The sequence below is a fragment of the Neodiprion pinetum genome, chromosome 3 (assembly GCF_021155775.2).
Source record: "Neodiprion pinetum isolate iyNeoPine1 chromosome 3, iyNeoPine1.2, whole genome shotgun sequence".
NCBI classification, from domain to species: Eukaryota; Metazoa; Arthropoda; class Insecta; order Hymenoptera; family Diprionidae; genus Neodiprion; species Neodiprion pinetum.
This window is the reverse complement of record NC_060234.1, coordinates 28,445,178-28,471,610: the sequence shown is the minus strand read 5'-3', so window position 1 is coordinate 28,471,610 and position 26,433 is coordinate 28,445,178. Positions and strand designations below refer to the sequence as shown.

Sequence of the window (26,433 nt, the reverse complement as noted above, 5' to 3'; positions counted from 1 at the left end):
AGGTACCTCGGAGGTATACGAAAGCCATGGCACGTTGTGCGAACTAGGTGCGCGGAAGTGACGGTGGCGATATATAGAAGCCTTGAACCGAGCTGGCTGAACCGTGAACCGTGAACCCTGAATCCAGAGTGTTACTTTTCCACACACACACACACTTAAAAAGGGCATCAAACCCACGGAATGCGCCACACGCTATGCGGGTACCGTATCCCTCTTTCTCTCTCTCTCTCTCTCTCTCTCTCTCTCTCTCTCTCTCTCTCTCTTTGACTGTATCCCATGGCCAACAGCGTGCTGGCGCATCCTCTATTAGGCCAAGCTACAGAGATTTAGAGTAGGCATTTTGTGTAAAAAGTGTTAGAAGAAAACCAGCTGCGCCATTGTTTGTAAAATAGTTCCATATGATATAGTGAGATGTTTTTCACTCGACTTTGTTATTTATAACTTTTTTATTAACAATTTTGTGCAAAAAATTGCCTTTTTTTTAGTTTTTTGCTCATAAAATTGAAACTATCAGAGTAATCGTGACGGTGTCGATAGTAAAATTGTAGAAAATGAAAGGACGAATAAAATGAGATGTCGGACGACTCGATCGGACTCTTAGTTTAAGAGAAAATCGGAAAAATCCGGCCAAAATGGAGTTTTTTCAAAAATTCATAACTTGGTTATTTTTTGAGTTGTAGCGTAGATCCTCCGGTCAGTATTAGTTATTGATATAAACTTTATATGTGCGAAGAGCAGGAACTGTCCGATGCGTAGTTTTTGATCCGTGGCCATTTGAATATTTTACTATGCAATTTTCCAGCAGACCTGAATGCGACAGGTATGGTCCGATTTCAATTTCCAAAAAAGATTTTGAATGTAGAATTCTCATACTACGAAACGTTCATCTTGGTTTTTCATTAAAACGCTGAGAAATATGTTAAAAATAAAGCTGAACCTCACGAAAAACGGCCGAGCGCGTGAGAGTAGTTGAAGAGTGGGGGTAGAGCAGCAAGCAAGGAGAGGCATGTATATATAGTAATACCGTTAACACGATTCTCCAATTTATACATCCCATCCATATTAATTTTCCTCCGATATAATTCCATTGAAAGTAATGCAGCTATAAATACTATACACGTTCGTAATGTTTCTAAATGATATAACAGAATATAGCAAAAAAAGTAGAATTGTTGCTCTGCTGTTCGTTTTTCGAACGATTTGATTGGAGAATCGTGTTTCTCGGAACGAAATACCCCGGAAACCAAAAGAAAATGAGTTCAGATATTCCTATTTGTTGCTGAAATATTCTAATGAAAAGATCGTGAAATATGCTGGGCGCAACAGTATTTTACAAACAATGGCGCAGCTGGTTTTCTTCTAACACTTTTTGCATGAAAAAATCTCTGTAGCTTGGGCTATATGTACCTAAGCCGCAAATGTAACGCACGTAACCGACTCTTACCCACTATGGGAACCGCAGTAAAGTACGTGAGAAAGCGTGTTTAACCCTTCGATAACACACTGGGTCATTTCGAAGCGTACTTCGAATGTAGGCGAAAACAACTTTTGGGCAGATCGAGAATTATAAAATATTGTAAAAGAAGGGAACAAAATGTTTGAATTTTTTTTTTTTTTTCTACAGTAAGGTTTTTATTTCTGTGATTTTTATTAATACTTTTAAAATACACCATCACCTTATAAGATAATCAAAGTATATTCCTGAATTATCTCAACTTGATCGGACGCGTATATTTTGATCATGCGAGTTTTCGGCTAAATGCGGTTGGTTGATAGAGAATCGATACTGTTCATTGATTTTGCTGTACCAGACTTTCAATGATTTATAATTAATGAAATGGCACCTGCTTCAGAAATCGATCAAAATTTTAAATAACTGGTTTGCTGAGTAAGTAAAATGGCGAAGGAAAACAGGTTATTGGATATGTCAAAGCGCGATTTTACAACATCTAATTTGTTGATTGATCAAAGGAAATTCGATTTCGATATTCTGTTCGAAGCTAATCGGAAAACCTGCAATCATGGTAATTTTTTTGAGTATAGCTTAGCCTTGAAAAAAGAACGCAGGGGAAAAATGGCTTGAATGAATAAGCTTCAATTAACTCCGTTTCGTCGCTACCTTACGACTTGCGTCAATCGTAAACCGTAACTGTTTCCCGACTCTGGAGGTAATATTAGATACCTATGGATCTGATGCCCGCTCCGTGACGGATGCCTTGCATACCAGTAATGAGAGAGATTTTTTTCTCCCCATTTTCCTCTTCAACAATAATCGCCTGGAAGTTATACTGCCTTTGACGACGATGATAATTTCCGATCGTGTTGCCTCCGGCGATTCGTTAATATATTATATACATTATATATATACGTATATGTCATGTATTTCATTGCGTACACCTACACAGCGTGTACAATGCACATTATTATAAAATATGTCGCATTCATTTTCCTCATGGAAAGATAAATCTTTCTCTCCGCACAGTGAAAGATGAAGAACGATCGGTGTGCATTAAAAGGAAAAGTAAGAATTGACGGAAGCAGTCAATTGCATGCGATACGGTGGAAGCAAAGTACCCTGATACGCTGATATGTACCCGCCTTATTTAGGTCTGACATTGGGGTCGGTTTAACGATGTTTAATTGGATCAATTAACTCGGTTCTATCAACCATGCAGGCGCGCATTTGACCCGACGCTTCGGTCGTTTAGAAGATAGGGAGACGGAAGATCTTGTATACGAGCTTTTAAGGATTAATCGGACGTACCGTCTGAATCAAAAGTTAAGATGGGAGAGGGATAAAACCTTGAAAAAATCTCCAGCAATCTTATTTGCGCCAATGATGATGATCATAACTAATGAAACAACATTTCGATCACGTGATAGAAACGAATCTGAGGAAATTCGAATGGCACAAGTTGTAATGACATCGATTTGAGGAAAGTTTTTACAATCGCAACGTTCAAAATAATTAACCTCGGCTCCGTTTCTCTGATTTTATTCGTATTTGTACAGATTTATTTCTATTGCATATTAAAGATATTGTTTTATTCACGTTCATCATTATTGGGACAGTTAGTAACGTTCATGGAAATATTTTACAGATTTATTTTCTTTTTCCAACTTTTCATGAAGATAATCCATCCAATTCGTCATCAAAGTTCCGGTATGTTGCACAGAGAAATCTACATTGATTCAGGCAAAAAAAGATATCGGATCGTCGTGCAAAAGTAAATTTTCCTTCGTCGATTCAAGTCGGCACATTAAAGTCTTAAAATTCCGTGGCATGGATGAAAATTCCGGCATTCTACTGTTTTTATCGTGCATATAATATCGCGAATAGGAATTTTCTCGCTCTTCACTTTTTTTCGTATTAGAATTTATTATATTCTTTATTGTCTCTCGCAGAAAATTCCTCCGCGGCAGCCGCAGCGGAAAGCCCAACATCTATACAGCGATTAAAGATCGTTAACGTGCACAACCATTAACACACTTTTCACGCGCTTATAAACCGAACGTCTGCAACTGTATTATAAATAAATTCAAATACATCGATCGCTATCACAAAAATTCACGGAAAGTCATGGAAAATTTTTTACCATCATTTTCCATTCTTCTCAATTTATTCGTAAACTGTGGCTGTCGTTCAAGAAAATGGGAAAAGTTTACCGAAACTTGTATAACATTACGATACAAAGCTTATTTTTCTACCATCACATTTACTTTTGACGTAGATTTCTCGACGATTTTTTATCATCCGATTTATGATTGGCAAGAAATAGCTTCTGTAGTAATTTTGCACTCGCCGATTGGAAATGTGTAGTTTTTAATTTCCCCTGTTTCCATCAGAGTCAGCATGCTACTGTTAAAATCAGGTCAATTTTGACGGTTTATCGCGCTCTATTTCTTACGAAAGTTTATCAACTGAAACTTATTCCGTTCGTATTACGTTCCCTTATTCCTCCTTATAATTGAATGATAAAGTCTCTTTCTCGTATCCTACCACGACAATTGATTATATCGTAGTTTCTTCTTATTTACAGACGCTCTGCTTGTACGGCAGGTCGAATTTCTGGAGACGATCCTCGAGGAGACATCGGACGATCTCCAAAGCGACTCGGACCGAAGCGGGACAGCTTATTGGCTGGGTTCTGATTCCGAAACGGAAAGTGTCATTCACGTACGAGCTCGTCACGCAGGTAAATAGCGAAATTGCACGTTCCGTACTTGTAATGATGGCTGCACGTTTTTACCTATGCAAGGTATATAATAACATCCGAGTCAATTACGCTGTGATGAATCAGCCGGTGACTTTCATGCGGAAAATTCATACTGTGACTGTAATACCAAAGAAAGGGAAAAAATCGCGTTACAAAGAGGGAAACTTTAATCGTATTAGAAATGCGGGTTGACCAACCCTTGAAATCTGGTGCATCTGTGCACCACTCGTGAAATCTTATGAAATCGTTTGAAAACTCTGAAATCCTGTGGAATATTATAAAATTCTATGATTATTTCACGGTCAAAATTCTTTCTTTTGGAGGACGGTCAAAAAACCGAACGGTGATAAATTTCACGATGATCGTAACACTGCTTGATTGCATAAAGTGTTTTTTATTAGTTGCAAGATGCTGCAAGCTATATATTTACATATCGCTGCCTATCTTTAACAGGCAGTTTGTCATATTGACCGTTGAACAGCGCGGGCGACATCCGGCTCAAGATTGAGAATCAGGAGAGAGAAGAAAAAAATACTACAATACATGTCGAATAGATCGTTTGCTCCAAATTTTCCTTTTTCGTTCTTTTTCTCCCTCGGTAAAATGCAATCAACGATAAGAAAAGGACGTCGGCCTGTCCACAAGATCGGTTGACATCACTCGTTCAATTTTCTTATCGATTACACATGAATCAAATTCAGTTTGCTTCTGCACCGATAATTACGGTCCTTCTTCGCTACTTTCTCAAATATATTCACTCGCAGTTGACAGCTGCAAACTTTTTTACATCTTTGCTCTACATGCGAAAGAAACCAGACATGTTATTTATATTTGTTCATGGCAATTTGCACTCGCTTCTTATTACGTGCAGCATAAATTGGTACAGGTAGATTATATTCTCAGGTGTTAAAGAATGATGTTATTTTCTCTCACAATCTCTGCCAATTGCTGCCAGCAGTTACTTCGTATAAAACTCGTATTTCGCTCGTTATATGATGTATCGAGTGAACGCGCGTTGCCGTCTAACGATAAGCAGTCGAGAGAAAACGTATTATTCAGACGTCTGGGAGTAACTCGCGAGTAACTTCGAACGGATCAACTTCTTATCCTTCCAAAAAATACGATGGAAAGATAACCATATCTTTAAATATCAAATGAAACGAAGCAAATGTTTTTTCAAATAAATATTCGTTGCGTATAATGATTCAATCAATTGACGGAAATATAAGTGTTTTACATTTGCTCGGCATTCCAAATTAGCAAAATTCACCGATTTGTTCATCCAAGTACTTGGAACTAAACTTGAACATATCGTATGTTCATTTAACCAGCTTTGAAAGTGTTCAGTTTCACCACCTCGGTGGTTAAATACACCCTGAATAATTCAGAGTTAAAATTTACACTGGGGGGAAAAAGAATTTATACGGAGCCAAGACTTGCAAAGTTTCGAATTCCAAACTTTGACCTTTTGCCACGTGAAATGAAGCTCGTTTTTTTTTTCTTTTTTAAACAATTTATGAGAGAAACAAATTTTGAACCGCTTTTGCAAACTTTGAATGTACAGATGATTATTGAAAAGTTTGTTGAAATCGCTGTAGGAATCTGGAACAAATGTTCTTCCCTTGTAATGACCGATATTCTGATTTCTACATGCAACGGATGAATTGTGGCTTTGAACTCTAGTCTTACGTACCTATAATAGTTCGTCGTATCGAGGTCAGGAGGGTGAGATAGTACGAAGATCATCAGTTTGTCGGTCTTTGGCTGCCAGCTGAATCACACCATTTACAAAAAAAACAAATAAAATAAGAAAATTGTCTTTCATCAGCAGTAATAATGAAGAATCGTTTTTACCTTTGCGGTCTGAATAACAAACTGCAACGTTTCATTTCTGCATGAACGTAAAAAAGAAAAAAAAATCAAAACTTTGTCCAGTGTGCAGAAAAAATATGCGTTTCAAAGTCTGTATTACTTCGTTAGATCTTAGGGATCATGAGTTGATATTGAAGAACGATAGCTTCGCGCCGGAATTTGATATGCTCAAAAATCCGTTCTTCATATCAACATTCATATTTTTCATAAATAAAACTCTAATACCTTTCCGATTGGACCGTCTTATGAGTCAAAAAATCTCCGAGGAACAGGAAGTTACGGAGAGTTGATTGTACAAAATGCGTTTTGAATTTTTTTCTCAATTCTCGATCTCTATGCGATGAGAGAAGAGAGAGATTCTCTCGTAGACCGCTGACGGAATATGGCTTCATAGTTGACTGGAGATAAGTTATTAAGTGCGGCTCGGAACGCGGACGAACCCACGTATAATAAATACTTGAACGGCAACGGTTCACGGATGGAAACGTTGCGGTGAAGATCTTTAAATATTGTACAAACCGTTTCCGAGTTTCCAGGAAACAAGATAATTTTATCAGGATTGCGTTTGGTTACAACTGTCTTAACCCCCTCAATTTTCTCTCTAACAATAAGTTTACGTACATGTTTTTCTCGTAGCTTATTTGAAAATGCAAAATGTCCAGTTCCTAGTCCTAGATTCGTTTTGCAAGCTTCCGCGCGCCTCGATAGGCGTTTCTATAATAAACACCATGCACGTTGCACACTCTCGTATATTCAAGTCTGTCGGTATCCACAGTGTGTGATGTACACGATTTGGGACTTAGCCAAGTCGTTCGTGTTAAATTATTCGCGCGGATTCTGTCCTTCGTTTTGCTTCATCTTCTGCTCTGCCCAGCGTGAGTCTTTCATTAGGCAACTCTCGCCCGAAATTACTTCCTAATCGCTTTAATTAATTCACTAACTAACCGGCGAACCAGTCCACTGACTTTAAATGTGTTTGATTCAATTCTTGTTAGCCCCTAATTTTTTTTTTCCTACTTTTTTTTTTCCTATTCACCCTGCTCCAAGAGTAATTGCCCTGGCGTTTTCTCGGAACGTTGAGCCGATGCTCTTATTACGCACGTAATTAATGTACCAATAGCTATAACCACGCGTATTTATATAAACCTGCAGCTAATTCATAGTATAGAATTCGATTAAACGCTTCTCAAAATAGAAATCTCTTTCGTTGCTAAATCAATGATCAGAAGCTAATCAGTTTCTATTAATTTTTTTTGACGATGCACTTTTTAGATGCTGATACTTCAATTTCTCAAACTAATCTTTTACCGTCTTTGTCCTGCTTTTTGTTATTTTTATTTTATTTATTTTTTTTCATTTTGGCAATAATTCTTCTCCCATCGGGCATGCAATGCGCCTTATCTTAGGCATCCAGATATCCACCGTTGATGCTAGACTCTCGACTACTCGACGCGTGACTGTAAGTCCAGTTGCATAATGTAAGGCGCTCGAGTTGCACACACTGATCTCTAGGTTATACGCTAACAGAACTAACTGGAAGCGGTATCCCGTGTTCCCCGTGTTGTTTTTCTGTGATGAATGAAAGCTGTAAGGCGGCCATGTGGATTGTCGTCAATCTGTCAAATGTCGCGGGAAATTCAAATAATCATCGAAACAGTATCGTGGGGAAAAAGAGAAAATATTAAATACCTATTAATGATTCAACTGTATGTTGACTGAAGAATATATCTTCAGTCAATAAACTCTTTAATTAAAAGTATTTTAATTAGCGAAAGTATTTTACAACTTGTAACAAGGATAATTAAAAAATAATCGACCAAATCTAGAAGCAAGTTCATTTTTTGCTGAAAAAAGGTGCTTTTAAAGTGGAATTACATGTATTACATATTATTACGTGTAATAATTACATAGTAAATTTGATCAAGTTGAAAATTAATTGAATGCCACGGTTTTACAGCGGTTGAAGTGCTTTAAGAAAAAAACCACAATATTTTGCGATAAGACTAATATTTTCGCTGTCAATCTCAAAAAAAGAAAATTTTAACACGATTTCAACTTTAATCTTGAATAACTAGTGAAAGAGTTGAGTTATCAAAAAATTATAAGAGATCTTTCTTGTAGGGCATTGAATCCCCTTCAAAAAGATGTATCGAGCATTCATGTACATCGCCTCGTTACTGACCTACAAAATTCAGAAATAACTAAAATTATTTTAGCGTGTTAAATGAATAAAAAATGGAAATTTGCGTTCAGGAATCACTGCATATTAACATTAAGGGCTCAAATTGTGACAGGCGTTTTATTTCCTCTTCCTAAAAATATTCAACGTGTGTCTTTGAAAAGAAATACTCTATTTTTTTGGACCACCCTAATGCACACATGCCCGCATGGGTTCTGAAACAGTTAATTTTCTCCTCAGTCGATTACGATGACAATGGAGAATATCAGCCCGTAACATAACCCATGACCGTCGAACCTAACTCAAAAATTCCCAAGAATACAAACGATGTTACGTTTACGGAGCTCCGATCGGTTCTCGGAACTATTGGAATTGCTTCGAACCCAGCCCCAAAATTCTTAAATGACATAATCTAGATTTATGATATGCATCCGGTATTTGTAGGCAAGACCCTGCGAAATATTCCTATTGTTTATTATGACAAATATGTCATAATCATCTATGACTGTGCACTGTGGTTTTGTACGAACAAATAGACTAAACGAGAATTAATTTGTAGAGATAATACGTGTTCTGGGGCACAATATATCATGTTCAAACCTCAAGCCTCTCCATTGTGAGACGTTAGCATAGGTAGGTTTGTGGCGCGTTACTCATAATCTCAGATTTACGGAGGCATAAATACCAGGACTTGCAACAAATGTCAATGGCTTTGTGTATTAATATCATGCTGACAGATCCGAAGCTTCAACATTCAACGAGACCGGTTATAATTGGGTATCGATTGTGGAAATTGGAAAAAGACGGATTTAGTCGTGTCTCTCAATTGCTTTTTCAGGAAATTTTAAAAATATTATTTTGTGTATGCGTTATTACAATTAATACGTATTATACTGTTAATTCAGTATTAAATAAAAGTTTCCATGAAAAATGAATTTATTTATCGAGATAATGTGATATCACATTTTTAAACGTGCTAGTTTTATGAAACTAATAATACAGTAATTCGGTCAATATATACAACGCTCAACGTGAATATTTCAAGAATCGAGCTGTTTCGCTGAAAAATTATTATTAATTAATTCTTATACCTCAACTATCGACAATTACTGTTGAAGAATATCGTAAAACGATTTTCAGAGAACCCGTATATTCTTCTCCGCAAATTACCGATTAGCTTCATGAGGCATAACGATTTTGATTTTTCTTTGAAATAATCTGTAGATAAATTTTGACGATCTCTTACATTAATCTTATTCACTCTGCACCGTTAGCTCTGTATTGTTGTAAACTGGATATCACTTATCCTGTATTTTACAGTCCCGGTTTTCTGAACGCAGCATTAATAATACCGTACAGTGAAAAATTCTTGGAGGTTAATTGAAACTTTCTACTTTAGTAGTACAGACTCGAATCGTGATTCGGTCGAGCATTGCACACACACACACACACACATTTATATAAAACAACTTCGGCTTAATTATTACGGAGATGTTGAACTTTGGCGCGTGCCGCTATCTGCGCGATTCACGTTCGTCTTAACTTTGTTTCGAAATACTGCACGTGGGTCGTTCTGTCAAGAAGAAGAGGCGCCCGATAAGACCAACGACCTCAACCACGGAATGTTAATGAGAAATGACTGTATCGCCCACGTCTAAGGATCGCGGATTACGCTGACGTAATCCAGCCTCGTCAAGCGTTGAACCGTGACAAGCGAGAAATTTCGTTCAACCTTCGTAAAACATCGGGGATTCCAGGTAACTGGAGTTTTACATTGCCAAGGTCTGTCTGTAGGCGGAACGACGTCGACGTTTGGAACGAGTCGATCAACGGTAAAAATCGCACCGTTTCGTACTTGGCGTTATTATTTTTTCAAAACGACCTGCACAGAGACAAGATCTCGACTCGTGGCGTGTTTTTGAATAGAAAAATCATTCATTTCGCATCATTTTTCGCAAGCGGCAGGCGAATAGAAGTTGAAAATAACATTTCAAAACATTTTATATCACGGATACATCCGTGTTTATAGGTTTTTGGATAAGTCGTGGGATTCTCATTTCTTTGTCGAACTGGATTTTAAACGATGATTGCGAATTTAGACAACATATTTATAACCTTTGGATGTACAAGATAAACAGATCAGAAACGTCCTTTACTTTTTAAAGATATCTAATATCGTTGAAGTGGCGTTCACCTCAAGAGTCACTTGAAGTTTGTTTCAGTGCGTTTCTTTTACTCACTTTGTTACAGATAAGCGGATAAGTTTCACGTTAGAAAAGCATATCGTTGAGTTAAGTGGATAACAATCTAAATGCGATTATACGTATAACCGGTTTTTGCATCGAGAGAAATTTATTCTTTTACAGATTACTATATCTGTATTAAATTTGTTTTGCCATAACCAAGAAATACAGTTTTGGGTAAAATAACGGGTCCAGTTATGCGATTCACGGAATATACATAATTTAATCAATTTCTACCCTTTCTTTTGTCCTTATTGTTTCTTCTTTTTTTCGAAGGTGACACGCAACGTGCAGACTGTCGTCTTGTTTCCGGAAATGCCGGAAATCTGGACAGCATTACACGACTTTATGTTACCACTTAAACGGCACGTGTTGAAACTTAATTAAATGGTTGCGTGTTGATTCAAACGTTACTGAACGACTAAAATATCCGATCGTTGATTTCACGCCAATTATCTGTATCAATTACACAGGAAAGTTGCGTGCAATTTAGTCTTTATACCTTATACAGTCTCAATCGGTATCGTTTCACGCGTGCTTATCGCTCGTGTCGATCTTGGTTACATAATATTTCCCAGCTTTCCCACCGAGAAAGCGTAGCTTCCGGTTCCATGTAAAATCGAAACTAAAGTCTGCGATGAAACGATAATTTTAATATAAGCTTATAGTTATTCTACAAAAAAAGCACAAGCTGTTTCTTTCGCGATTTTAAAACAAATGCAATTTTGTCAATGTTTTTTTTGTTTCTTTTTTTTGTTTTTGAGATATTTATCTTCAATTAACAACGCATTTTTACGAATGTACACGAATACACATTTTTCTTTTGCATAACGTTGTGATACACTTCTTGCAATATTTCTGCCTTTCCAATACAGTACAGTATCGATTCTTTAAATGCAACATTCTGATTTAATCGAAAAATTCTTTGTTTTAACTGCTGTAGAAATCTTCCCCGGTCGAGATACTTGAAAAATTTGGATTTCAGGTTGTTGCCCTTGAACGAATAAACTTTTCAACAAATATCTGGCCTTGGAACGTTCCTCAGAATATCACAAAACTTGACAAATTTTTTTATTAAAATTGACGATTGTATTAGAAATAACAGCCGTTTCTCCAACGTACGAAATTTCCTACTCACAGCATTTACAGAGTTGTAAATTAGAAATGCTACGATTTAATTCGATTTTCACTGTTTCAATGTTAATCTTTCGTTTAGAAAAAAAAAAATGATTTTTTTTTTAAATTTATAGTCACGTAGCGAAGATTTTTATATAAAATTTATTCGTTCACTCAATTAACGTCAGAATAAAAATTTCGCAAACTCGCAATTTCTCTTTTATGTTTGGAAAAAAAAGAAAATGGTCCAAAAACGAAACTGAGCAGCGTGGCAATGTGTTGAGGATAAAAACCACATCTTGTCAAGAGTTATTTCTAACAGACGTAATCATTATCAATACTCCATCCTGCGGTATTGATAAACGATAATAATGGTGAAAATCTCAAATATGGATAACATAATAGAATCACGTATGAAAGAACCTGTTTTAGCATTCTAATCTGCTATGAACGGTGAATAACGATTGTACGAATTCGCTTTTGTCCTCTGCTTATTTTGTTCTTTGTGTCATGACAGCCTGTGTATATCGAGTTGTGTAATGCATACTCCCACGTAACTCGTAGTATCATATTGTTATGCGACGTAGACAATTGCACACGCAACGTATGACGATCCGCCTTCAACGTTTACTCGTTTTCACTCATGCGAATTATCCCTCCACCCCTTTTGGTATCCTATAATATATCGGTGACAGGATAACACAAGTCCATGGTGATTGTCGACTATTATTTCCGTCTCTCCCGTGTCAGCGCGATCGGACGCGTGTTCTTATAATATATATGGCATTCTATGATAAGTCGACCAGGTTTTAATCTCACCATTTTGAATTTGGTTTAAACATTTCTAGGCGATTGGAGTGCCTCTGAAACTGCCAGTAAATATTCAAGCATTTCCATAGTTCCAGGATTTTTAAAATCCTCAATAAAATTATGAAACAGAACAACTTTTTGCTTTTATCATTTCAAGATTCGCCCCACAACGAGATAGTTTCTCAAATATTTTTTTCAGTACTCTGAAAGTCTCGGATAGAAGAAAATGAATGTTTCAATATTTTTTAAGTTTTGGCAAAATTCGTAAATCTTTTCGTCCCTTTCAGCATACACATGCCTAAATTGTGTAAGAGGTGAAAATGATGTTCGAACGTGCATTATTTGTCATCTCCTGAAATTTATTTTTCAAAGGTCACTCTCATTTTTTATTCAATGAGAAAAAATAAGTCACAAGATCGAGACAGTTCGGGAATTTTTCGGCATTTTCTGAACGCTTTCAACATTAATTTTTGTAAACTCAGAATTGTCAAAGTGTCGAAAGCAGATGAAATTTTCGTGCTAATGCTTTTGAAAAATTCAAATTTTTTATGAATTATACGTGATACGGTAGGAATATTAATAATTGTAAAATCTGAGAATAAAAAAAAAAATAACTACTATTACCTGAAAAAGTTTCAACAAAGTAAAAAATGGTGAGGTCAAAACCGGCTCGTGTTGGCACGGAATGGACCATACGGCGGCCACGTTGCGTCAATTCAGGTATGAGACTCGATCGTATAATACCTATTTCTGCTTACCTGCGGCGCCGCTCGTGTCAGCTAATTTCCAACCGAGGAAGCGGCTTCGAGTGCCGACGCACCCACTCCCGGAAGCCCCTTAACTTGGCCGGAAGTATCGCTTATAGAGCTACGCTATTCCGACAAATGATCGGCCCGCAGCCACGCGTCGCGACGCCGCTTCGTTGACCGTTGTTCGTGATTCCCGCGATGCGTGTAATGCTAACGATAAGTACACACGTAAATCGATACGCAGGTGTGAAATTATTTATTTAGCAAATTTGTTAGTGATTGAAATCCTCTAAAAATCATTGTGTGTAATTGATGTTTTTTGCGACGCACCTGCCAAAATGGGATTGTTGAATTGGCAGATGAAAACGATAATTTCATCTAGTTTAAATATAGCACACACCTTGGACTTCTAAGTATATCGTCATTGTAGAATTGACAACACCTGAGACTCGTGACCTCAGATATTTAGCCTCGTAAAATCGCGAAACACGTGGTGAAGTCAGCGTGCCAACAATGCTCAGACGATGATGATAATGATAAATCGCTAAGGAATAAATGTACCCTGTACAACTAACACGTGTCCGCATGCCATGTACGTATACCTTATTCCGGGGATTCCCCGTTTGTCCTTTGCTTCACAGAGGAGAAATTGGACGGTAGCGGAAGCGAGTGTAATTCGGTGGTGCCAAAGAAACGTAGACGAAAGAACGGGGTCGAGGGGGATGAAGACGCGGTGATGATGTACGACGACAACGGGGACGAAGAGGACGAGGAATTTTCTTCCTCGTCTCGGTCGAGTTCCCTCCTCCAGTTCGAGACCTTGGAAAGAAACTGCGCGACGACTTGTCGAGACTCACCGTCGAGCTACAGTTTCGACTCCCTAGACTTTGCGAATCGCAGGCCGAACGGCAACTTCGGCAACACGTCGCCGGACAGTCTGGAGGGTCGTAGTCTCGACAGCGACACAATCGTGACGAACGGCACGTCGAACCACGTTGGAGAACGTCTGGCGAACGGTGTGCAAGGTAAGATCCGTCCCTATCGCAGCTTCGAGAGCCTTGAGACTTGCCAAAAGTTGGAAGACCATCGGCTGGTGAACGGTGGGTTCGCCATTTACGCGACCGACGAGAAGCACCGGAATCTCCGACTGGCCGGCGAGTATTCGGACGACGAGTACGACTACGACGACGACGACGAGGAGGAGGAGGACTATGACGACGTTGGTCTGGGGCGAAGACTATCGGCACGTGACAGGGACTTTTGGCAGGGTGAAAATGGCGGGGATATAAGCGAGTTTAACTGTAAGAAGTTCGAGGACAGGCTCGGCTTTGTCGAAATTCCATCCGGCTACTCGACCTCGATGGACCGTCGGAACATAATCGATCTTCGTGAGATCGGTATTGAAACGAAGCGCGACGCCGTCCTCGAACTGAGGTCTGGCCAAACTCTCGGCTCGGCCGCTCTGCTGCAGAGCAGGATAAATATAGCGAGCGGCATGGGTCGAGGCGGCGGAGGCGGCAGTTGTGGCGGCCAACAGGGGTGGAGCGAACAGGGTTTTAATTTTAGATTCACGGATAAATCTCAGAGCGTGCCCAGTCTGGCCAGCGACGTCTCGACGCACGGTGCAGCGACACGTCGTTGCAGCATTTCCCCGTCCCAGCTCCACTTCGAGGCGCAGGACTTCGAAAACTTTGTACAAGTATCCAGCGTCCCCGTCGGACTTCATCTCTGCGGGCTGGCGGCCCAGAATGTATTTCGGTCAACGTCCGAAGAGCCGGGTGTTGCCGATCACGAAATGGCGGAGCTTCCCGGGTGCGAGGAAGAAGCGACCTCGCCCTCCTCCCTCGAGGAGGAGCCTAAGCGACAGGTAACGTCGACGGTCAGGACGCAGGACAGGGCCGAGACGAACCTGGTCTTGGTCCCGGTCCCGATGACGGATCTGCAGGTGGATTCCATCGTCGACGAGGCGATCAGACGCCTCGAACGCGAGGACGAGGCCCGGAAGCCTCAGGAAACCGGCCAGCAGCGTCCGAGAAGAGTGAAGAACAACGCGAGCTATGAACTCGCCCAGCACTTCGAAGTCGAGGATTTCGCCAGGAGGTTACCCGTCCCCGAGGGAGACGCCGAGGTCCCGAAACCGACGCCGAGACGTCGCGTTCGCAACAACGCGAGCTACGAGCTTGCTCAGCAATTCGATTACGTCAGGGCCTTCTCAGGACAGAGAACCTTCCAGCGGATGGACGCCTGTGACGAGCTCGAGGAACCGGGAACCTCGGGGCTCAAGGTCACCGACCTTGTCGAGGAGATGACGAAGAGCTTCGCCGGCACCGGTTCCGAGACCAATCTCACCACCGCCAACGGGTTCGGACCGCCCGAGGCCAAGGTTTACTCGAAATCGAGCGAAAACGTTGCCTCGGATCGAGGGAGGAGCGTCCCGGTTAGTGAGAACCACGTTCAAGGTCACGGGAAGATTTCGGAGGCGAAGAAAAAAGCTGGCAACGCGATGTTGTTCAATCGCGACGAGAACGTCGAGCGGGAATCGCTTCTGAGTCAGATAAAAAAAAACTTGGATTCATTTTCAACGTGTGGAGAAAGTGCTAGCGCACAAAAATTAGACGACGAACCAGACCTACCGTATTTCGAAAATAAATCCATAGCCGCAACCGTAACCGATCATCATCATCATCATCATCATCACGATCATCACGATCATCATCACAATCCTAACAGTAATAATCAAACCGATGAAAATTCACAAGAAATCAACCAATCGGAGGACAGTGAAGGGGAGAGTAAATCCGCAGCAACGAATCGCGAGAACGAGGACGAAGGACACGTCGAAGAGGAGGATGAGGAAGATGAGGAACGCGAGGAAGTCGAGGTCAGGGTCAGGGGCGAAAAACGGAGGTTGAAATTGAACGTCAACGCGGCGAGTGACTATCTCGGTAACAGTGGCGGAAACTGCGGTGCAGGTGGTAACGCGGTGGCGGATATGTTCATCACCGGAAAGCCATCGAGCCTCGAATCGTCGTCGTCAAGATCGGTGAGCAGCACGCCGAACTTGCACAAGATGTCGTTCATAAGTGAATTTTACCCGGAACAAAACGTTACGACGACGCCAACGTCGGCGACGATGACGAACCCGGTTCACCAGAGCTCGGGTGGTATTTGCTGCAACGACGATCCGTTCGTCGACGACATCGACGAGGGAATCGGCAGCGTCAAGGACTACGACAGACTGTTTCTTCACGGTTCGGTTAGGTCCGAGTCAGCCATTGGCATGACGAGGTTCTCCATGGACGGGGCTGCCGGAAGATCGGAAGCCGATGACCATAGACGGGACGACGCCGGTGTTGGGATCGGAACAGGGAGCAGCAGCGACAGGAATACGGAGAGGCGATCGAGGGCGGGCAGTTCCACCACTAGCGGAAATACCAGCCTTGGAGAAGGCAGCACGGCCAGTGAATGGCCGCAGAGACCAGAGACCGACAATGTTTACCCCCCACTTCTGCAAACACAAGCCTCAGAGCCGCTCCAGCGGATCACCAGTCTCAAACGGAGTGGGACCGTTGAGGCAAAACAAACCCAAAGCAACGCGACTAGTTATACGGGTGTCACGACGCGCGATATGTCGTCAAAGTTGTCGTCATCCGGGGTGTCGGCGGTGCATCAACACCAGCAGGACACTACCGGATCCGGGAAAATTCAGCAGGAGAAAAAAAAGGGTCTCGGTGGTTTTCTTCAGAGATTTTCGAGGCTGCGGTTTAGTGGTCGTTCTAAAGTGCCGAGGTCAGAGTTGGTTAAGAAGAGCGCCAGTGCCGCCGAATCGAGACCTAACAATGTTAACAAAGTGCAGAGTAAATCAGTGACGGATAATAGACAGACCAACGAGCCCGAGTACGTTATCATACCTCTCCACGGACCAGCAGACGAAGAAAGAAACGATCATCCCGCCGTCGTCGATTCAGCCTCGCCAGAGAATACCGGAAAGTCGACCGATGTGCAGAGGAGCGGTTCAAATTTGAGGTGACTATTGTGTTTCAATCTATTCCTAGGATATTTTCCTGCTCGACGCGAGTTCCAGAACCTAAAATTTATGTCGTTTTTTATGTTTTTCCTTCGGATTACGGTACACGTTGACAGGTGTAATTATAATCCGATAGCCTAATTCTTGAGTTCGAAGTGCTGTGTTTACATCGTCATTGTTTATCGTACATGAATTTTATCCCATCAATTTCTCAACGATTTTTTTTTTTTTTTTTTTTGTTTTCACTATTTACCAAGCTACCCGTCCGTCGATTCAAACACCAATCTTCACTGTTATCGCGCATCGCGAACTTCATGCGAAGTGTGACTTCGCTGAGGTGCGATAGTAGAATCGATTCATTACATGGTCGATCAGTCTGCAGCTAAATATATCACTGTTAAATTAAATTGGAATCAATCAACGAGGCGTAACAAACAAAATAACCGAATTTCAATACAACTCTTCAAGCCGATCCGCAATGTCATTCCCACCGCTCTGCAATACCACGCACGCTTTGTTTTTTAACGATGCAACTGGGTTAGTGGTACATGTGCGGCACCCGTCTATCGACTCGAAGTAGGTACACCGTTGTCTTCCACTAAAATCGGACCCGAGTAAATCATCGCTGAATAGTGGACTCGGTTTCAATTCGTTCGTATCTATTATGTACATCGGACGCTCCCAGCTGTCTTTTTATCCGGAAAATTTTAGGTCATCTTGAAACTGCGGATATTGCGGGAAACGCATGGTAGAATAAGGAAAACTCGAGCTGCACTCGCCACCGGTGAAAATTACGAGGTCGATCCAACAACGATTGCGTAACTGTATTACCCTGTGTCACGTGTGACACGTACAGTCTAGAATCAGCTGGGTACTGTAACGGTAGCCCCATTCTCACAGGAATCAAACGTAATTGGATGACGAGCTTTTGAGCTTTCGTTATTGTTGTACCTCTTTAATAAATGATCGTAAACCGCGCATCAGTCCTTTCCGTATCAAATAATTCACTCGGGGGATGAACAATGGCTGATACGTGTACATTATGTACAAATCCGCATCGTTTTAATCATTCTTTGCATCGAGTTATTGCTTTGAAAAAAGAAATCGGGAAGATACGCAATCGTCGGAATTATCGCGGTGATTTCAGCGCTATTTTCATCGTCCACTCGCTTTTCCACCGACATACGATTCTCGAGCTTTAGTTACGTGATGTATATTTACATTTGCTGCATAGTTTTCACGAACGTCAGTTGGCCGTTAAAACTTGTGATTTACGTATGGGCTATTCCGCGTCAACCGGATCAGTCATCTCTCAGATATTTTTTTAATTTGGCATGTGGATTGTGTGGGACGAGTTAGATTTTTGTGCCAAAGCGCGAATCTCATAATGCAAAATTCGATTTTTTATTAACAATAACAAATTAGACTCCCATTTTTTTCAAAAATTCATAACTTCGGCAAAAAATTAGATACAATATATTTTTTTTTTTCAAATTACGCGGAAAGCTCCATAGAATTTAAAAAAAAATACGAAATGGTAAAAACAAGTTGTTATCAATTGTTTATTTAACAATTAATTTTTCAAAGATTTTCAAAACAGTGACTGACACGATCAAAAAATTTTTTTAAAATTCTGACATGTTCCTTGAACTGTACTACAACCTGTGAATTAATTCCAGAGGGGTGTTTTTCTTCGTTTTCGAGTAAAAAATCATTAAAGGTGTCGATGCGCATGAAATTGCGGCCCGCCGAGTCTCTACGTCATGGCGGGCGGCCGGTTGCCGTCCACCGCTACACCGCGGTGGCGTCGCAGCGTTATTTTAGAGTCATTTTCACGATGTAGGACATGATTGAAGAATCTGAAAAAAATACTGTACCTTCACAAGGCCTGCTCAAAGCGATAAGTGAAGTTTCAAGAATGTGTTTTTATTTTAAAATAAGTAGCAAGTTATGTAATTATTATCATTTATGTGCACTCTCATGGTGTGTAACCGTTATTTTGAATCTCTGTAATAAAAAAACGGTGAAAAACACATTCCTGAAACTTCACTTATCGCTTTGAGCAGGCCTTGTGAAGGTACAGTATTTTTTTCAGATTCTTCAATCATGTCCTACATCGTGAAAATGACTCTAAAATAACGCTGCGACGCCACCGCGGTGTAGCGGTGGACGGCAACCGGCCGCCCGCCATTACGTAGAGACTCGGCGGGCCGCAATTTCATGCGCATCGACACCTTTAATGATTTTTCACTCGAAAACGAAGAAAAACACCCCTCTGGAATTAATTCACAGGTTGTAGTACAGTTCAAGGAACATGTCAGAATTTTAAAAAAATTTTTTGATCGTGTCAGTCACTGTTTTGAAAATCTTTGAAAAATTAATTGTTAAATAAACAATTGATAACAACTTGTTTTTACCATTTCGTATTTTTTTTTAAATTCTATGGAGCTTTCCGCGTAATTTGAAAAAAAAAAATATATTGTATCTAATTTTTTGCCGAAGTTATGAATTTTTGAAAAAAATGGGAGTCTAATTTGTTATTGTTAATAAAAAATCGAATTTTGCATTATGAGATTCGCGCTTTGGCACAAAAATCTAACTCGTCCCACACAATCCACATGCCAAATTAAAAAAATATCTGAGAGATGACTGATCCGGTTGACGCGGAATAGCCCGTATATAAGACTTTTTCCTGTTTAATTTTCGTAACATTTTGTACCAATATTACCATCGCTCAAATTTTGAATTACGGTATACACTGTGTCATTCAAAGTCAAGCATGCTCTCAGGATATGGTTTTATCATCATTTATATTGCATTCGAGTAAACCCGGTATATATGTATATAGGTATAATAAAGCATAATATCTGCACTTTCGGTGTAAAATCAACATTTCACGGATTCATAATGTATACAAAAATGAGTCCGCACAACAATTTCATCAGATAAAAGATTAATTCAAGTGGTTCCTTGAGTACTCAACCGCAAACACTACTATCTATGCTTACATCTCGGTCTTTAACCTCATACCGGACATTATTTAACAATACAGACGCTAACGCGCGACACGAATTTAATATTCCAGCATAACAGTCTTGCGAATTCTTTCTAAATAGTCGAGGACCATTTTTTTTCTCATTACACTGAAAATTATTTCATACTAGTAAATGCCTCGATCGTTTGAAAATTTTTCTTCTCTTATTTTATTTCATTATTTTTTTTTTTTTCACTCTATTTCATTTACTCGGTAATTATTATTCCGTTTTAATTTTCGTCGTCGTGGAAGCGGGTCGCTTTGTGTTTTATCGTTTCGCGTATTATCGCAGATATGTTTTTCTGATGTTGATATTTACTACTGGGCAATAAATTATCGTCAAATGAATAATTTTCGGTAGTCAGTTAATTATTCCTACAATAAATTGTAGACTGTAAATATTTCTCCATAATACACAATCATTTCGTGGTATTGAAATTAACTAATCGTAAGAACGTTGCGGTGATCACGTTCACGGGCTGGCGACAGACGCGAGGGAAAACCGAGAATAGTCAGAGAATTGCGCTCGTTCTTCCTCCGTTAATCAGCATCAGGCTTCAGTAGTTACAATGTGTTATAAAATTCTGACAAATTTAATAAATAATAGCGGCATTCTACGTCCGAAAATGTTATTTTCTGAGCGCTGTGTGTAACCGGGTTTTTTTTTTTTTTTTCAACAGCATTGTAATTTTCCCTAGGCTGGAAAGTATCACTTGAAAACTGAGCCGTATAAAAAATTACATGTGGAAATTCTCAAGCGACCGTGATACTTTTTTACTCATTATCAGTGTCTAGCATACTCGCAGACTTATCTCACTCACTGTCCGTAGAACTACTCAATATCTTCTCGTTAAAAACATTGGCCAGATGGTTATTGAAATCATTTGAACCTCTTTCCATTTTTAATATTGAATTGTCGTTTTTTTTTTTTTTTTTTTTTTCCAAGGCCTTCGTTGAAAATGAATAATAACATGCACACGTTGATACTTCAAGCTGAGTTATTTCCCTGTCATTTTGTTCGACATGGAACAATGCTCGGTAACACTGTTGTTGATTTTCTGCCAGCATTTGAATTCTTACGTCAAACAGTTTGCAAATATGTTGTTTTCGCGAGACCAGCCAAGTTTCGCGTTAATCCTAATCCCCCTTCCTTTTTTTTTGCCTAATATTTGGATCTTCGAAAGCGAATTTCGTAACTATTGCAGACTCCTAAATACTAATCTTTTCGTTTAGTAACGGGAATTTCATTTCTGAGTAACTTCCACGTGAATACCTTTATGTGTATGTTATATTTGCCCCGAGTTAGTTTGGGGTACGGCTCTCTGAATCTTCAAGACGTGTTAGGTGTACAGTCTGCTGGACAATCTTCCGGCAGCAAAACGGAGGTGGGAATAATGAAATTTTAACGAATGTGCAACTAAAATTGGTGGGATAGTAACGGATATGATTGAAACGTCCCTTGAATCTAGAAATATTTGTAGAATGAAAAAAAAATTGCGCATTTAAACTGTACCAGAGTCCAGCTGTAATGTCATGGCCTATTTGTTTTTGTAAAATATGAATGTATTGCAAAGAATTTACTTACAGACATTGAATACAACTCGTCAATGGTTTTAATAGTATACGTAACGTTTGAACAAACTATATAATATCGACGATATGGAAAAATTGCAATTACCGATTGTGGGATCGTCTGAACGAAACAGGCAAGTTTTCAACTCGGTATCTTCAATAATTTTTGGAGCGGACTGTACACCCGACGGATCCTTATAGAGCCGAATAAATATTTACCGGGCAAACATACCACGATATGCCTATAGCCTAATGAAGGCTACGCCCAGAAGGTTCACTGCTTCTTGAAAGAAATATGAAGAAGGAGGTTAGAGACGCAATTGCAACTAGGGCGGTTCTGGGTCGAAGCGTACAAGGGTGTATAAGGGTTATTGATGTACGTAGGAACGTGGAATGCTAAAAAGGTCAGGAAATTTGACGAACAATATGGAGTTTACGTTGCGGGTTTGACTATTTCTAACTTCTAACCAAGACTTCTTGACTACCGCGGAATAAGGGTAAATTTTTAACTCGTTTCACTGTCGTAAATATTCAAAATTCATTTTCAAACTATGGTTGCAGAATTTGAAAATTCGGGAAGTTGGCTTATGTTCAAAGATTTATTTAATTTTTTGAGTTATCGCACGACTGCGAGAGGCGCAGTATTTTAGAAGAGTTAAAAAAGGAATTTTTTATTCGATTCGTATCTTTTGCTAAATCATCCTGTCTAATTGAAATAATGTAAGCTTATTGACACTTATCTTTTGCACAGATCGTGCGTATAATACAACGAATTATTTTACACAAAAAATGGATGAGAATAAAAATCACAGCAGTTTACAATTTAAAATCACGACGAAAATATACATGATGCATAAGAGATTTGGTTAGATTTTGGATACGAATGATAAAAATTTGGTAGTACATTACTGGAAAGGTTGAGTTCAAAGCTCCTTCTGCAAGAAAAATGTCTTGTATAGCATAGTAGATGTAAAAAATCAATTTTCTATACTTACATTGATGACTTTTTGAGGAGGTTCCGTAAATCGATCCGTTTAAATTTCTTAGAAGGGTTTCATGCGATTTTATGCGGACTTTATGCAGAAAACAGTCTTGTAAATAAATGAGAGTTTCTATCGCAGAGTAAAATCGAAGGAATGTACCAAATTTTTATCACTATAACGCGATTTGAAACGAAGCATCGACATTTAATTGTATGCCTTTATCTATAATTCCAATATTTTTCTATTTGTAGGCTTTTGAAGATAGCTTCGTAGTTTATGAATGCATAATGATATGACAAATATAGAATGTAGGACTGTCCCGTAATGAAAGCACAAGCAGGGTGTCTACTGCTCCTCAAATATCCTTAAATCCTGGAATTATCCTGAGAAACAAAAATTACTCCTTGAGTCCTGGAAAATTTCTAGAATACTTTGATTTATCCTGGAAAAATCGACACAAGACATATTTGATAAATTGTTAAATTTTTATAGCAGTCGACGGACCATGCAGTGGTTAGCACTTCACTTCGTATAGTATACAAACTGATGTATACATTTTTTTCATTCAACACCTAACCAATTGCCCCTATCCTTAAAATTCATAAGACAATGAAATTAACTGTTCCAAAAAACCCTGTGATAGTTCTAAAATCTGGATTCACGATTATCATAGAGTAGTAGACAGTCCCTTCGATTGTCAAGTAGGCACTAGCGTTGTGCGATTAACCGATTAATCGGCATCTATTGTCAATCTATTAATCGATAATTTCGGTTGATCTTATTTCCAATTGATCGATTAATCAACGGTTTCGATCAATCGAAGTTGCCTCATAATCGTTCTGCAGGTCAATCGGTATACGAATCGAAAAACCGATTAATCGATTCATTGTAAAAACGATTAATCGAAGCTACCGATTAATCGATTAATCGCACAGCACCATCAGACACCCTGAACAAGGTATATCGAGTTTTGGCCAATCGACCGCCTCGAGGTCGGAAAGGCTGAAAGTTGTATAGTTCCAATTTGTAAACTTGCATGCGTAGGAATTAGTTTCAGGGGCGAAATTAACGAGGCACGTTACTTTTGTCCGCAGCTCGAATTCGCGGTCGGCAATTTCCAGCAAACCACCCCTGCCGCCGCAGCCGCCACGAGCGGGGGCGCTGACGGCGCGGCCACCCTCAGGCGTCGGGACGCGCCGACGCGCCGCGACGGACCTCGGCAGCCCGACGGCCATCGAGATGGCGAAAGCTCGCGCGATGCAGGCTGGCTCCGAGCGCCCCGTCGGCCTGCTCGAGACCGACCTCGACGCAGCCGACGTCGCCGACGCCTCCGTCGACCACCAGGTGGGCGTCGCGACGCCCGCGGCTTCGAACAACAAGAAAACCCGGAGTCTCCTCAACCTGAATCACAGTCGGGCTGTTCCTGGCGGACGCAACGTACTTCACGCCCCCCAATCGCCGGGAGGTACTAACGTCGAGGGCGCCGTTTCCTGCGGCCACCAACGCCCCCACAAGTCCATGGAGTTCCTCCTCGACAAGGAAAACCTCCACTTCGTCAAGGTCAGTACGTAAACCCACCCAACTCCCCGTTCAATCCATTTACCACCACCCTTTATATCGCTTCGCCGTGCATAATTTTTACCACCCTGTACCTAGTCGGATACACCCTTCTCTGCTATATCCAAATTCTCGCACGTCTTTTCGCATTTTCGAAAGGATAAAAAAATATTGTCGAGTATATAGAGATCGTTGCACGTCTTCTTTTTTTTTTTTTTCTTTATTAAGAAAATTCTTAGACCCTTACGGTATTGCACTTATTTTATGCAGTACAGTCGCAATTCACCGGTTCGAACGAATTTCCTCGGTTTACTAACACCGGTGTATTTGGAAAAGTCGAGTCTGTTAAACTGCGGTGAAAAATTACATTACGAAAGACTTTTGGTTATCGATATATTCTTTCGAGGGTCTAAGAAAAAGCGAACTTGTAAAAACGTACCGTGCACATTCGTTCGGAAAATCTTCCGGAAATAAAGCCACCGTTGAAACTGTCCTCAGAGTACAAGCGTTTTCTAGAAATTTGTCGGTACGACAAATTATCGCACAGAGAAGATGCATTGACGCGTCTGTAAATGTACAATTAGAGAAGTAGGTGCCCTTTCATCGACTTAATTCGACTCTGTACCAAATGTTGTAATAACGCAAAGTTCGTCAATATACCTCGCAAATCTGGCACAGTTCTAAGACTCGGTTTTACGATTGGTAGGATGGACAGTTAAATGCAGTACGAGGTTTGTGATATTGTATGTGTGCGGCGTAATGGGGTCGCTGCAGCGTTTTATGGCTTTTGATATATGTATAATGTACGTAATGTATAAATCTGTATTCGTGTATGTCCGAATACACACATTTACTCATAATGCATATAATATATGTTATATACGCTGGTTAATGCTTCGATACGTGGTTTAACGTCGTCCACGTAATCCATACGTCGAGTCTGCTCGCATCTTGAATTCGTGAAAGGAAAGTACCAAAGTGTATTATTATATGTGTATACATACACGTTCGCTTTAACAACGCGTTTCATTCATTCTCGAGAAGCTGAATTATACGAATCGTTTATTCATTCCTTACTCTTTATTAATATGTTTTCCGTTTAAACTCTTTCCCTTTAATGTACCTCCCATATCATCACTAGAGTGTATAAGCTGGAATTATAACACGTAGTCTACGATTTATCTATTCACCATTCAAGCAGGATACAAATTTGAGCGGTTAAACTATTTTTGAAACACTGTTAACCGATATCTTTATTTGCGTATCACACTTGTGACTAATCATTTTTTTTTACTGTTTACATTATCGATAAATACTGTAGCTGAAGCTTTTATCTATCGCTGCGTAATTGTTCCTATCGTAAATAACGATGAAACGGCGTTTCGCACGACATTTGTCAAATATTACCGTTCTAGCGAATCCTTCAAATCATCATTAACTATTTTAAAAAACAATTTTTCACGATAATGCGTGCTTCAACTATATAAATGTAGTTAAAAAAAAAATTACCAAATATAGGTATATCGACGAAATACGTGTTCTGAAATTATCGTGAAATTTTATGACCCTTTTCGAATGGTCGACCAATTCTGCGTATGTTTTGTGTAACCGCGGTTGTTTTCCCGCTTCTTATCTCACGCTTCTTTTCTAAAGATACGAAATTCAACGAGGTGACCCAGAGACCGGGATTCTTTGGCCCTTGCGAAACCGGCGCTCCTCCACGTAAGCGAGAGGCACTACAGCGCAGCTGTTAAAGCGAAGTGCTTTAACGAGGAAATGGGTTAAAACTGAATTCCATTAATTGAAATCCTCAATTACTATGGCCTTGTGCGTGTCCGATCTGCAGGGTGAAAAAATAGCATTCAATGCATTCATTGATTTTAACAGTTAGTCTCCGTCTTCGTATTTTTCAGGCTCTGCTAAAAAATCGCACCATTTTCACATCCAAATCGATATCGCTGTTGTGAAAAACGAGACATTTCACCATTTCGATATCCGCAAATTGATTTCGAAATGAGGAAAATTCATTTCTTCCAAATTGTGATCGCAAAAAGGTTTTGAAATGATTCGAGAT

The 26,433-nt window shown here is 39.9% G+C and overlaps 1 protein-coding gene across 5 annotated transcripts in view; it reads left to right on the top strand.

Moving 5' to 3' along the window:
- The window catches only part of LOC124215281 (uncharacterized), an 85,409-nt gene that overhangs the window by 12,108 nt on the left and 46,868 nt on the right, over nt 1–26,433 (top strand). For all 5 annotated transcript variants that reach the window (XM_046618466.2, XM_046618468.2, XM_046618471.2 and 2 more), the window contains exons 3-5: nt 4,041–4,196; nt 13,828–17,212; nt 23,897–24,362. In XM_046618466.2, coding sequence (XP_046474422.1) covers nt 4,041–4,196; nt 13,828–17,212; nt 23,897–24,362 — 4,007 coding nt within the window. The remainder of the gene's footprint in view (nt 1–4,040; nt 4,197–13,827; nt 17,213–23,896; nt 24,363–26,433) is intronic.